Source organism: Engraulis encrasicolus, chromosome 6 (genome assembly GCF_034702125.1).
Source record: "Engraulis encrasicolus isolate BLACKSEA-1 chromosome 6, IST_EnEncr_1.0, whole genome shotgun sequence".
Taxonomy (NCBI): domain Eukaryota; kingdom Metazoa; phylum Chordata; class Actinopteri; order Clupeiformes; family Engraulidae; genus Engraulis; species Engraulis encrasicolus.
This window is the reverse complement of record NC_085862.1, coordinates 13,900,299-13,915,298: the sequence shown is the minus strand read 5'-3', so window position 1 is coordinate 13,915,298 and position 15,000 is coordinate 13,900,299. Positions and strand designations below refer to the sequence as shown.

General features: G+C 45.4%; 2 protein-coding genes across 3 annotated transcripts in view; both read left to right on the top strand.

Annotated features, from left to right (window-relative positions):
* mob3a (MOB kinase activator 3A) overlaps nucleotides 1-1,964 on the top strand; it is an 8,096-nt gene extending 6,132 nt beyond the window's left edge. For both annotated transcript variants that reach the window (XM_063200046.1, XM_063200045.1), the window contains exon 4: nucleotides 1,669-1,964. In XM_063200046.1, the coding sequence (XP_063056116.1) occupies nucleotides 1,669-1,698 (30 nt within the window). In that variant the 3' untranslated portion in view covers nucleotides 1,699-1,964. The remainder of the gene's footprint in view (nucleotides 1-1,668) is intronic.
* Nucleotides 1,965-8,281: 6,317 nt separating this feature from the next.
* mknk2b (MAPK interacting serine/threonine kinase 2b) overlaps nucleotides 8,282-15,000 on the top strand; it is a 17,640-nt gene continuing 10,921 nt past the window's right edge. Inside the window, exons 1-8 of the mRNA XM_063200708.1 lie at nucleotides 8,282-8,398; nucleotides 9,301-9,509; nucleotides 9,628-9,718; nucleotides 9,897-9,998; nucleotides 10,568-10,665; nucleotides 13,630-13,709; nucleotides 14,461-14,534; nucleotides 14,711-14,815. Of these exons, the coding sequence (XP_063056778.1) occupies nucleotides 9,459-9,509; nucleotides 9,628-9,718; nucleotides 9,897-9,998; nucleotides 10,568-10,665; nucleotides 13,630-13,709; nucleotides 14,461-14,534; nucleotides 14,711-14,815 (601 nt within the window). The 5' untranslated portion in view covers nucleotides 8,282-8,398; nucleotides 9,301-9,458. The remainder of the gene's footprint in view (nucleotides 8,399-9,300; nucleotides 9,510-9,627; nucleotides 9,719-9,896; nucleotides 9,999-10,567; nucleotides 10,666-13,629; nucleotides 13,710-14,460; nucleotides 14,535-14,710; nucleotides 14,816-15,000) is intronic.

Below are 15,000 nucleotides of genomic sequence, written 5' to 3'. Positions count from 1 at the left end.
GGACGGTCTGCATGCAATGGATATGTGCACGTGTGTGTGTGTGTGTGTGTGTGTGTGTGTGTGTGTGTGTGTGTGTGTGTGTGTGTGTGTGTGTGTGTGTGCAATGCACGCGTGAGTAGTATGTGTGTTTGTGTGTGCATGGATGAGGTTACTATTTGTTGATGCCTGAATGACTTTGAGACACACACACACACACACACACACACACACACACACACACACACACACACACACACACACACACACACACACACACACACACAAGAGAGCCGTTAACCATTGTGGGGTAATTCGTAAGCATTGTTGAACATTTGCAACTGGTTAAATGACCTTACAGGAGGCTGTAGAGCCAGACAGAGGGAACTTGGCACTTCATTGTGTGATTCACTGGGCTCGTTTTTGATGGAGCAGTGCTGCTTTTGCTGCTTTATTTGTTTATTTATTTCTTTCTTTATTTATTTATTTATTTATTTATTTATTTATTTATTTATTTATTTGTTTATTTATTTACTTACTTACTCTTGTTTTTATCCTTGCCTCTTTTATCTTGTTTTTATTTATCTTGCCTTGTGCTTTTATTTATTTTTTTTATCTCACACCTTGCGTTGCTATTGTTTTTTAATGCTTATATGCTTTTGTTTTTCTCTCTTCTCTCTTGTTTACTGATTTTTTTTGCATGTTTTTTATAACTGCACAGCACATTGAATTACTCTGTGTATGAAATGCGCTTTAAGAAATAAAATTGCCTTGCCTTGCCTTGCCTTTTGCTATGCGGAGTGCATGTACACTCCAGAATGCATCGACATGGCTAAGTGCAGATGTGCATATAGCAAAAGCAGCTCTGCTCCATCAAGAACAAGCCCATAGTGACAAACATGATGGCATCAGAGTAGAATTGGGACTTTACGCATCATCCCCCTCTCAGCTTGCAGGTGTATCACAGTGAGACAGACATCACTGGAAAGGAGAAGCTGGAGCACACTACAGCTTAGTTTTCAAGACTTTATTTTGTGCACACACCAGACCAACGTTTCGGTGCTGCTACACCTACTTCACCGAAACGTTGGTCGTCCTTTTCAATGATGGCATCAGAGTCAGGTGTCCCTCAAAGATCCTGTTGCAGAAGGTCAAGTCCGTCCCGGGCAAGGTAAACAAATGTCACGAGGGGCCATACTGTATGTGTCCGTCACAGGCAAGGTAAACAGAGTCACTCACGAGGGGCCGTGTGTGAAACGCGCCTGTTTGTAGAGCTGTGGGATGTTTGCTCAGCAGTGTCTTGGCTGACTCATTTCCATCCCTTGACCCAACCGAAAGAGATGACGGCATGCACGCGCTTGTGTGTGTGTGTGTGTGTGTGTGTGTGTGTGTGTGTGTGTGTGTGTGTGTGTGTGTGTGTGTGTGTGTGTGTGTGTGTGTGTGTGTGAGAGAGAGAGAGAGAGAGAGAGAAAGAGAGAGAGCGAGAGAGAGTGAGGTCTGACTTTGGCTAAATGTATATAAGCGTGTGCTGTATGATGAATTGATGAGTGTAATGTCTGTGTGGGTTTTTTCTGTATTTATGTACAGTACTGTATGTATGCTAGCCTACTGGACACCTTAATTTCCCTCAGGATTAATACATAATACTCTACTCTCTACTCTACTCTACTCTACTATCCCTTGACCCAACAGAAAGAGATGACGGCCCGCATGTGCCATTGAGAGAGAGAGAGAGGAGACGTTTCACCAGACAGCAGCACTCACAATCACAAGGACCATGGGAGCAGAGATGATCTTCTTCGAGAGTTTATTTTTTATAACGAATGCACATTTACTTATTTAGGAAAAAATTGTACATTAAACTTTATTCCTTACATGTGCCAGAACGTTTTTTGAACTCAGTATTTGTTATTTCGTTTGTGTTCTTCTTGTTGTTGCAGTATATGTCTTATTATGGTTGAGCTACATTAAAAGCAAAATGCTAACTACTTTCCTGCTCTGTTATTGGTAACACTTGGATGGTGGTGTGGGATGATTCATTATTCACGAGTGTTTATGAATGAATGACAGACCTTTCTATTGGCTTCAGGAAAATGGAAACAACAGACCATCCAAAAAGACAGTAGGCCAGGGGTGGGGAAGGTTTATTGCCCTTGAGGCCGTCTTATCCAGCCCCCGATATAATTGTAATGTCAATGCAGTTTTACATGAAATATTGTGTAAAGGAATCTTAGGTTTCCTATATAATTAAGTTATCTTTTCAGAGGACATAGTGAAGGCGGGGTCTGTTGTAAAGGTGGCCAGCTTCAATATAGGCCTAAAGTGCCGCGGGGAATCCTGGCTTGTGTTCATAGTATGGCTCTTGGAGGACTTAGTAACGTTTGACGTGGCCCTCGAAGGAAAGGGGTTCCCCCGCAGTATAGCCCGACAGGTCAGATCATTCATTTTGAATGAATGTGGTCTGCTAAAACCAGGCTACCTGCAGTAGGCCCTGTTGCAGTTGTCGCGTGGTCTAGCAAAAGCCCAGCAGGTGGCGCAGGAAACGCATTAAAAGTCTGCGTCTAAAAGGCGCACCGAAAAAGTCATCACCCAAATAGAACTGCCATGAGCATGAGGCTTCAGAAACCTGACAGAGTTGTTATAATGATATTGCGAAACTCACATCAAGTCAGTACAGGCCGTGTCTGCTGCTACGGATTGGGAAACACTTAGTGTATCTCAAACGTTAGGAACATTTTAGTGTTATTATTGTCTTTGTTATTACCTTTTTATTGTTTATAGTTTTGATATTCGTATGCCATGTGATTGACTTCACCATATAGGCCTATACTATGTCTTAATAACCAAGGTCATATCAAAAATGTTTGTTGGAATGGTCACAGTTTAAACTTTTGTAACCTCAATGCATCACTGGCGAGCATGTATGGATTTTGATCACTACCTAAGTAATTAAACTGATAAGATAACAAACACCGTATCCTTATAGGCCCCTTTTCTCTCGTGCTGTGAACTGAAGTGTCATTGTGGCGTAGTGGTGGTGTGGTTTTATAACACCGCGAAATCTACTCAAATCTTTAGAGACAGGCGGAAACAAAGCTTTTATGTTTGGTAAACATGCTCCTGCAGCCCCGTCGCGAGGTCGACTCATCTCGCTTTGGGCTGTCAAAAGAACACCCCCTTTACAGTAGTAGCGCTCGAGCAGTGGGGCACATTTCCCCTCCCGTCCGTGTTTTACGTGCGGAAATGGGGTTCTGCTTTTTGTTGTTCTCTCTTGGAATGTACTGGAAGAAGCTCGAAGTGATTCGTCAAATGGGCGGGGCGTTGAATGGGGAAGTGGGCGAGCCTCTGAAAAAAAGATGATTCAATCGAAAGTAACAGCATGCATGCCTTCATGCACACATTCCAACATCCAGGGATGGATCGTGTGCGTCCGTGGACATGTGCGCTGAAACACGGCCCTAATTCAAGCTTGTGTAGAGTACATAGGCCTATGTTTATAAAGTGGCCTCTGTCATGCTTAATGGCAGCTGCGGATCTCCATTACATTTAGAAAAAATATAAGCAACAAATGTGTGTTTTATTATTATTATTATTATTATTATTAATAATAATAATAATAATAATAATAATAATATGTGTTCAGTCAGCATGCTACTAAACACTACCTCTTATAGTTCTATTCCCCTCATGCACTGGGTCTCGGCAGTAATTCCTCTGGCCACTGTGCCACGAATCATGTTTTGTTGCCACAGCTATCTCTTTTTTATGCACACAATAAGTGTTTAGAAAATTGAGAAAATGCTCTTGCGTAATGTGCCTTAACAGAAGGATTGCTTAATCAAAAAGAGTATTTTCTAGGATGGATAAAACGCTTCCTGTTGGACTGACTGAACAGATTATCTCCTCTGGGAAACAAATATGGAGAACTGGGGCAAACGCCCCCTGACATAAGATGCTTTTTATATGATGCCCTTTGAAACCACATGTTCTGTTTATGCACAAAAGCAAGCTTTCAGATGTTTGTGGTGGTGCACTGACCTTATAAACCCATTTACCGTGTGTTTTCTGCATGTACTGCAGGTACAGAAGAACAAGCATGCTGTTGTCTGTGTTGTTGAGGAGGAACTACGCGTTTGATGGGGTTCGGGTTGGGCATTGATGAGCTGAGGTTACAGGGGTTGTTGTGGTGGCATAGAGACAGACTTTCAACACATGCTGCTGCAGGGGAGCCAACAGGAGGGGGGCAAATGGGTCATTTGTCCTGGGCCCAGGTAGAGAGGAGGCCTAAAACTGGGTTTCCATTACATTGTATGTATTGGATAGGGGGCCCTTTCAGATGTCCTGGGCCTAGTAAAAAGCTGTCAGCAGCCCTGTGCTGCTGCTCCGACTGGGTTAATATACCAAGGAGCTCCGTTCTGGGAAGTGTGGAAGCCTACCGTATATAAATCTTAACTGTACGGGTATGTAAGCTGACGCTTCGGAAAATGCATCCAGCACAGAGGTAACGGAATAGGACCACTGACTGGCCAACACATATCATGCTGGATTATACACACACACATAAACACCCATGAAAGACTCACACCCATGTGTCTCTACTCCCTACACACGACGGAGTCTGCACACACACAGTACACGCCCAAGCCTATCTTGACACTTTCACACACCGCATACATTCACATGGATTTCAGCACGTGAATGCCACAGGCAGCAATTCTTCACCTCGTAGCGTGGGGCCAGTGGTGGCCCAGAGGTGCAAGGTGTCATATAATAATGATGATAATAATAGATTGGTTTTATATAGCGCTTTTCTTGGTACTCAAAGCCGCTTTGATATCACACAAACAAAGATTGTTGACACTCAAGCGTCTTAATTCCATATTATAAGCCACTTTCTCGTAAGACAGGTATATTTTTTTTCTTTGAAAGCAGACTGCCTTGTTGCATCATTTAAATCAATTGGCCTGCCTGTAAGCAAGGCTTTAGTAAATTATGCATGTACATCATGACATGACCTTATCGACTGGGATTGATTTTTTTACGGGTCCACTCCTCCTGCAGGAATGTCCTCGTGTAGTGCGAGGCCCCGTATGTGGCCCCATTCATGATGCCCTGGAGTACTCCCTGCGGCCCACTCCCTTCTGTGTGCACAGCCCCAGCCCCAGCCCCAACCCTCTCACCCGCCCCAGCCCAGCCACAATCCCAGCTCCAGCCCCAGCCCCATACAGCCCCAGCTCCTGCCCTCTCCTCAGCCCCAGCCCCAGCCCTCTCCTCAGCCCCAGCCCCAGCCCCAGCCCCACTAATACAGCTCCAGCCCCATCCAGCCCTCTCCTCAGCCCCAGCCCCAGCCCAGCCCCACTAATACAGCTCCAGCTCCAGCCCTCTCCTCAGCCCCAGCCCCAGCCCCACTAATACAGCCCCAGCCCCATCCAGCCCTCTCCTCAGCCCCAGCCCCAGCCCCAGCCCCACTAATACAGCCCCAGCCCCATCCAGCCCTCTCCTCAGCCCCAGCCCCAGCCCCACTAATACAGCTCCAGCTCCAGCCCTCTCCTCAGCCCCAGCCCTCTCCCCAAACCATACAGCCCAAGCCCTCCCAGCCCCATCCCCAGCCCCACTAATACAGCCCCTGCCCTCATACAGCCCCAGCTCCAGCCCCATCCCCAGCCCCACTAATACAGCCCCTGCCCTCTCCCCATCCCCTGCCCCATACAGCCCCAGCTCCAGCCCCATCCCCAGCCCCACTAATGCAGCCCCAGCCCTCTCCCCAACCCCAGCCCCTTATACAGCCCCAGCCCCAGCTTGTTTTTCAACAAAAACTGGCCTTGCATCATGTGCTCCGCTGTGCTTGCGCGGGAGCCAGCAGTTTGCGTAATGTTTGCTGCCGCTGGCTGGTTTAATTCCTGTGTATATAGGCCAGCCAAGCTCAACTACAGATATGGGGGGGGGGGGGGGGGAGAGAGAGAGAGAGAGAGAAAGGGCAGAGGTGAGCTTGAGGTGCCTTTCCTTGAGCACACACTCCACTCATAGAATAGAGGAAAGAAAACACATAAAATAAAATGCTAAATAAATATGGACGGGGAAAAAAGAGCAAAACATGCTTGTCAGGAAGCACGTGGTTGCCTTCACTAGAGAGGAACAGAGAGAGCAGTACAACCTTGAGTATCCGTTACAGTCATGGGATGTGAATTGGCCGCCTGGCATAGATACAGTACAGTGCAGTAGAGTCGTAGACAGTTGAATGGATGTTGACCAGGTTCAGATGAGCAGAGTGTAGAGTAGCCATACAGGAGAGGAGTGTAGAACATTTGTGTCATGTTTCTCTCAATATGATTCACTAGACATTGTATCTAGAGTGCGCACGCACGTAATGGAAGATACATTCTATTCTATGACAGTTACACAACTTGTCAGTTAGTAACCAGTGATGCTACAGTGATGCTGCCTGTATGTGATGCTCCTGATATCTAAGTAAAGTCCTAATGTTTTATACGGAATCCTGAACCCGGTGCTGAAGTCGTATCTTTCGCACGATACACAACAAGGAGAGGAGAGTACTTCTAGAAATCCAGAGGGGAAATTACAGTAAGTTGTCTGACAGCTTACATATTTACACAGATACAAAAACATGCACAAAGACATAATACACATTATTGCACATTGCAGTAAACATATACAGTAGCACACACTTGAGTACAGAAATCAGCCTTACATCCGTTCACATACCGAAACACGCACGCTCACACACACACACACACACACACACACACACACACACACACACACACACACACACACACACACACACACACACACACACACACACACACACACACACACACACACAAACAAGGCAAGGTCCTGGTCGCGTGTTGCACACACAAAAAAAGCAGTGCAAGTCCAGAGTGATTTTCCCGTGTCAAGAGTCTCTCAGTGCAGTAAAAGAAATATGGTGTAAAAACTTCAGAGGGGACTGGAGCCTTTTTAATTATCATACAGCTGACAGAATCCACATCCTGGAGGCCGTGCATGGCTCAGACGCACCTCTACAATGAAACGTGACTGCATGGATGTCATGGGAGAGCATACTTCTAGGAGGCACAGGCACAGTCACTGCATTGGTATGCATGACGGTTGGCCAGGTTGTTTGAAAAAAGATATCTAAAGATGTGAAGTTGTTATAGCAGCTTTCAGCTCACAGTAACTCATTTGGATAACATTATAACATGGCTTGGATGAAGAATTGTCACAGATATTATGAAAGAAATATATGTGTTGCTTGGGCAGGCTAGCATATTGTATTACAGTAATAAATTCTATGTAGGCTAGTAGGCCTGTCGTGAGTAATCCATCAAGAAGTAATGAAGCTGATTGTGGGTTCTAGCCACTTTGACAGTACAGTACAGTAGGCCTATATGGGGGTAATGTTCAGAGTTGTATAAAGTAGAAGTAGAAGCACTCTTACAGATGAAATTACAACACTAGTAGTATGATATTACAAAGTTGAAACCATGTGTTGTAATTACATAAAGACCTGTAGCCTACTTCATATACAAATCTGGTGATGTTTCATCTTACGGTTTCCTTTTCTGTGTATCTCCAACTATCCACATGTAATATCAGGTACTTATTTATACAGTAGTACAGTAGTCTACTGTAGCCTACATAACTCTAACCTTACAGTAGAAGTAGGCCTAGTTCTATATTGTTAGGATAGGCCTATATAGGCCTACTATTTTAACTGTGCCGGTTATTAGCAAGGACAGGAAATTATTTTTTAAAATAATTTTAAAAAAATGATAAAAGACAAAGAAAACAGTGAGTGTACATCCATTATAGGCTACATATAGCATTCAGAAGGCCTGAAAAATACATAATCTCAGAAATGTGTAGAATTTAATATAGGTAAGGCAAGGCAAGAAGGCAAGAATTTAATATAGGCAAGACTTTAATAACCTATAGACCTAGGATAATGTAGCCTCCTGCTGCCATCTATTTTCTGTACACGCATGCATATTGTGGGTTGACTAAATCTGCGTTTGGGACACACTGAAACAGCCCTCATTAAACACATAGGCTGCTAGGCTACATCTTTGAAAAAACATGCCAGCTAAATGAAAGCAATGCGGTGTTGTGTACACATTGCATTGGTCTACCTACGTCATCCATAGAGCTGATTTAACAGTCTGTTCGAATTGCAGTGTTGTGCTAGCAGGCGATGGGGTGGGATGTGCCAACAGCAAAAGGGGCAGGCTTTAGCCAGTGAGAGGGGCGGAGAGGTACGGGAGGTTATAAAAACCAGAGCTGTCCATAAACAAGAACCTTCCCCACGAATAACATCACCACTGTACGGCCGACATCTGCGGTTTTGAAGCAGAGGGTCAAACAACGGCGTCAAGACTGGAGCCTTAAGGAAAATAACGGGGTAAGTTCAACTAAAAACTGGATTAAACACTTGTTACTTGTTTTTTGTGTGTGTCGGTAGTCTGCTAACGTCTGCAAAGTCTTTATTGTCTGAAAGAAAGCAGTGGTGATTCTGGTTTCGCTTGTGACCGTTGACACAATTCACTGAAGTTGTTGGTCACTGTTAGCAAAGTTAGCTTGTCATTTTGATACGGATTCTCACGGATGTATGAAAACGTGCTTAATTGAATTGGAAATGTGGCATGGCTTTTTGGCTGGATTTATGGCGACGCTGTTGGTGGAAGAAAGAACAGTTGTTAGCAGTTTACGGGGCTTTCCATTTGGCTATGTGGCTAATGTTAGCTAGTGTGCCTCGCCACAGATACAGAACGCTGACGTTAGCTTGCTAGCTAGGTTACAGAAAGGCACGTACACACAGAATGCCCACGGGCTCTCCACTGGCTCATTGATCGAGGCGGTTTTATTATATTTAACAACGGATTCATTCATTTTAATGGTCAGATTATTAATTAATAGCTCGGCAAAAATGCATGTGGTTGTATGGCTGCGACTGTTGTGTAAATACACCTCAGCAGGATGTTGTGTTTTTGTGTCTGAGGTTCGCGTTCATTCATTAAATGAACGTAATCTGATGCTAAGCTAACATCAGTTTGTTATTGTTGTGGATTTGTGTCGTAAAACCTTTAGAGGAAATGTTTAACATTGTTTGTATATTCTTGCTCATCATGTTTTGTCAATATCAATTGAATTGATTCGAAATCGTGTTTAAGCTTAGATGGTTAAAGACGGCAGTGCTTTCAAAGCTGAGGAAAGTTTTTGACCTACATTGTTTTTCTGTGAACGGTGGGTTTTTAAATGATCCCTGTCAGTGTCTTAATACACGTTTCCATGTCTCATGTACAGGGTTCCCGTTTAAAACACCTCAGTCACCACCAACCGCCGGGATCTGCATTGATTCTAAAACAGGCCACTGTTTTGGAATAAGTGCAAGTTGCCATACATCTCGACCACAGCTTAATCCGCAACAGACCCCAAACGTGTCACCCCCTAAACAAAACAAAATGGTGCAAAACAAGATCACAGAAGTAACTGGATTTCATCGGTCTTTCAAGGTAAGTTTAAGTGATCCACAGTGGGATTTAATAAACAGCATGGATTTGGCAATATATTGCTATTCTGAATTATACTTTGTAGCTTGGTGACTTAATTCAAATTTTTTCCCTCCCCAAGGGCCAAAATCCCTTTGAGACCGATGAATTCTCTAAAACAGGATCCCATCTCCTTGATTCGGCCTTCAATTTTGATTGCTCTGCCCGGCCAGGTAAGTTGTCATCATTAGCAGGACCTGAAGACTTGACAAAATGGCAGCAGGGCATAGTGGCACCCCAATTGGTGTAGGTCTATGTATCGTAATTTTATTGCATTCATTCAGCGCATGCTTGCAACTGCATTGGCTATTAATAGACTAAGTATTCATTCTCCTCCTTTTGAAACCGTAGACATGCCAGCCAGTCAGCCAATTGATATTCCTGATGCCAAGAAGAGAAACAAGAAGAAAAAGAGATGCCGTGCAACTGACAGCTTCTCTGGACGATTCGAGGGTGAGTCAGTTCAGATGGGATATATTTGACACACCACGGTGAAATTCTGCATAGAGCAACATGATGGTGCCCAGATCTGTTCCTGTGGCATGTTTGGATTGGTTGCTGTGCATGTAATCACAAGTCGGGATGACTTGAACTTTTTTCTTTTTTTACCACATAGCCATAGATCGGAAATCAGGTCAATTGTATAAATCATGTAAATGCAAACGGAACGCAACAAATGTCTAAACCCACCTCAAATGACTGTTAAACTTTTGTAGGACGTGACCTAAAGTTGTCAGTACAGTGTGAGAGGCCATTGGCCACAAGGCCTATGGCTCTTTTGGATCTACAACATGCCATGGTGAATCACCCTATTGGCAGCATGTTGCGGCGGTCAGGCGGAAATGATTACTAACCTTCTTTAAAACCCTGTCATTTGTTATGCAGTTCAAGTCACAGCACTGATTTCCTAACAGGAGAAGAGTAAAGGGTTGGGAGTTTACTTTATTTGCACTCACAAGCAGACTGGTCATAAATCAAGCACGGATAGTGTCATTAATGCAACATTTTTTCCCCTCTTCTAGATGTGTACCGACTCCAAGATGAAATTTTAGGAGAGGGTGCCTATGCTCGAGTTGAGACCTGCATCAACCAAATTACTAACAAGGAATACGCCGTCAAAGTAAGATTTGAATGTTTTGTTTTTACTCTTCCATAATTCTGCACTGCTGCTAGTGCAAGACTCAGTTTATAGATGTCAGTTGGCCTGGATAGGAGTGTTGCCGTCATAAGCGGAGCAGGCCAGAGCATGCCAGACGCCTGTGGGCTAAGAATAAGACCGTCTTTCTTAACAAGTTCCTGTTAGGTTTGGTCCTGTTGAACGTCACTGCAGGCTGTTTCTCAGGCTCTGTTACTTTTGGTACAGTAGTGTTGCACTCGTAGGTGACAAAACGCACACTGTGGTGGGACTGTTGCAGTATACCTGAGAAATTAGCCAGTCTTTGCTGTGAATTCTGGGGTGCCTTTCCTGTAAAGTGTAGTTGTTAGCAGTTAGCAACTTCGGTAGTTGCCAATGGGAAATTGCATTGCAACCAACAAAGTAGCTAACATGGTTAGCAACTAAGCTTTCCAGAAATGCACCCCTGGTCGGTTGTGGTTGATTACTGTTTTTATTGGCGAGAGAAAGGGGGATAGACACGCACGGCTGCGTGCGCGCACACACACCCTGGTAGAGCTTTACTGGCAGTGCGATGCGGTGTGTGTGTGTGTTTGTGCAGGGCTGTGTTTTTCTGCCGTGGGAGCTAGAGGCCCTGCAACGCTGGCTCAGCACAGAAACTTCCTTTCATTGTTTTGTTAGTGCTGTGCTGTGCAGCGGGCCAATCAGGGCTTTGGGGCGGAAACATTCCCTTCTACTCTTAACTCCTATTGGTCAGCAGGGACCACAGTGGCGGGAACATTGTGTTCAGGGAACTGTGCAAAACAAACCCACAGCCAAGCGAACGAGAGAGAGAGAAAGGTTGGGGGGGGATGATCATGACCTGAGGGGTTGCCTTTCCCTTCACCAGCACAGAAAGAAGGGTGTGTATTTTTTTAAGGAGGTACTTGATGTCTCAATACACCAAGCCTGCTAGGACATTCCTCAGGAAGATTTGGCCGTTAAAAAACTTTTTTTCCCCCAACCCATCGCTGAAGCCCTCTAAAGTTTGAATGTTTGGATTTCTTCTTTAGTGTTTTGCAACACAGGAAATGGCTTGCTCTGCAAATTCTTGTTTTGCACAGGCTGAGTTTTATATTTTTTTCAGCCATGTATTACAGTGGAAGGAATTGTTTTGTTATCCTCTCAACTTATTCTGTGCCCCAGTTGAAAACAAGCCAGGCATACCACAAGCTTTGTGGCTAACTTGCATGAGCGGGGGGAGGAGGATTAGATTGGAGTGAGGAGGATTGTTTGTGTGAGCGAGAGAGGTTAGTGGGCTGAGTGTGTGTGTGGAGGGGGGGGGGGGGGGGGGGGGGGGGGGGGGGGGGGGGGGGGTCGTCGAGTGCAGACATGGGGGCCAGTTCAGGCCAGGAGGAGTGGTAGGGGATCAGACGGGCCTCAGACGGGTCTGAGCAGATGTCTCGGGACACCCACCACCACCACCACAACAACGCCAAACCACCACCATAACAACCCCAACCACCACCAACAGTGCCAGTAACCAGAGGGATTTGGTGGGGAATAGGGGAGGGGTGGGCCGAGGAGAGGGCACGGTGTCATATACTGAACAAAAGGGTTTTGGAGGCAGGGGGGGACGGCGTGCGCTCTGCTGCAGACGACTTGTGGTGTGCTCCGCTCTGCTCTCACAGGTCCTCTGCTCTCATGTTTACAATCCTGGGTGTGATCTGGAGTTCCCCCCCTTCGGCCGTTCTGCTTTACTGCTCCGCAACAAAGACACAGCTCTGCCCAACCTCCCACAGAATAAAGCTGTGCACTCTCTCTCGCTACTAGCCATGTTACACATTTTGCAACCTAGATAGTTTGTGTTTTGAAGAGGAGTGGCAACACAACTTGCAAAATAACGCTTTTGCACAATTCTGTAGTTGGACAGGTGCATAGGGTATTATTATCCCAGTGGGGTTGTCATTCAAGTGCAAAGAAATCCCGCACAGTGTCCATTCCACCAACAAACTTTAATACAACATTTCGGTCATCTGACCGGCAGGTCGTATGACGGAAATGTCGTATTAAAGTTGTTTTGAAGTTTGTTGGTGGAATGGACAGTGTGCGAGATTTCTTTACTCTTAAAAACACACAACTTTCAAACAGAACTTTTTATCGCCCCCCATCCTCCCTGCCACCCTCCCTCACAACTACAGTAAACAGCGTTCAGACCGAGCGTCAGCTTTTTGGCATTGTGTGGCAGTGGACACAGACAAAGGAAGGGAGGGAGAGGGAGGGAGGGAGGAACAGCCCATGTCCCGTGGCTAGCGGGAGCAGAGGGCCCCCCTGTGTTGTCCATATATATCTTATATAGTTCACTTCTGGCCGGGGAAGTATAAACGGCAAGCTGCTCCCTCTCCCATCCCTCCCCCTATGAACTCTATACTCTATAGTGTTTCAGTGGCCCTGGGCCAAAATATAGGTTAGATGCAGAGGAGAGGGTAAAGGAAGGAAGGAAGGAAGGAAAGAAAGGGGAAAAAAAACATGTTTACCGCACAGTGCCCTGCCCATGTGCTGGTTTCCTCTCTCAGGCTGGAAAACCTGGGAGAGAAGTAGAAGTAGGCCAAAGTGGTTGAGTTGGATTGTTATAAGGCAGGCAGCCTGGGTGGGGGTTGGCAGCGCAATCTGAACCCCAGGAATGCAAGCAGACAGGGACTAGTCTAAACTCTACCGGCTGTGGCTGTGGGGGAGGGCTAAATCGCCAGCTGCAAGGACTGGAGGACTGTCAAACAAGAGTTAACCTAGTTATATGGCAGCTGAACTTTTTGGTCTTTTTATTTGAGTTATGAAGCTTCAAATGAATCCTAATTGCATTACAATCTTCATTATTTTGATGGTCATGGTGTGAATGGATGAGGTCTGTCCAAGTAAATGGCTGCAAATCATGGCACCATCTTAAATATTTGTTTTTTTGACCACGCAACGTTTTGTCCTCCATAATTGCAGATAATTGAGAAAAGACCTGGACACAGTCGCAGCAGGGTGTTCCGGGAAGTGGAAATGCTCTACCAATGTCAGGGACACAGGTAAACCACCACACAATACGGACTCACACTGAAGCTTACATACTCATGCACACATAAGCCACCACACAATACACACTCGCACTGAGTAAGCTTACTCATACACACATAAGCCACCACACAATACAGGGGTGTGTTTCTCAAAATCGTAGTTGCCAGCCAGTTAGCAACTTGGGTAGTTGCCAATGGGAAATTGCATTCCAAACAACAAAGTAGCTAACATAGTTAGCAATTATGACTTCAAGAAATGTACACCAGACTCGCACCGAGTACACCCTCATACCATACATACACACAAACAAACTTGCATTCGTACATTCTTTGACCCTTTGAGCTGACCCTTTGTATCGGCCACTGTTCTCAAAATAGTGGTGTGGCATGACGGACACTGAATGCTGTGTGTACACCAGAAACGGGTAGCTGAGGTTGTTGAAGTTTCGCCATGAATTCACTCTATTCGCTGTGACTATGTGACATTCATGTTTGATTTAGCTGATCACATAACGGCTGTCTTGTCAGCCTAGGACATTCAGAGATATGAACATTACAATTGGTTTTCGCCGAACTGTGTCGTAGCTCATCACCATAATATTCGCTGAAATTCGCTGTGGTCGACCAGGTCGCTTCGCTCTCGGCGGATTCACTTTGGTCGGCCCTCCATAGAAAAGTAATGACTTCCATCGCACCGGTAGTGTAGGTCGCTCTTGGTGTACACGCACCTTAAGCCTGACTTGACCTCTATGCCCCCCCACAGAAACATTCTGGAACTGGTGGAATTCTTTGAAGAGGAGGAGAAGTTCTATCTGGTGTTTGAGAAGCTGAGAGGGGGTAGGTGGATTGTGTAGCGTCATTTTGACCAGTTGTTTCGTTTCCTTTCCTGTTGGTCCACAAAAGTATTTCTGATATTTAATATCTCTCTCTCTCTCTCTCTCTCTCTCTCTCTCTCTCTCTCTCTCTCTCTCTCTCTCTCTCTCTCTCTCTCTCTCTCTCTCTCTCTCTCTCAGGGTCTGTTCTGAACCATATCCATAAGAGACGGCACTTCAGCGAGCAGGAGGCCAGCATTGTAGTGCAGGACATTGCCAGTGCTCTGGACTTCCTCCATAACAAAGGCAAGTCCCTGGATACTCCCCTGGATACAGCACTTCCTTTCTGTGTGTGTGAGGGTGTGGAAGTTCATTATCGGAAAGATAACGCTTTATTAGAATGTGGGTGTGAGATCGTTTCCGATAGCTAGCTATATTTGTGTGTGTGTGTGTGTGTAAGAGTGTACTAGTGGAACCAGTTGGGGTCGGCA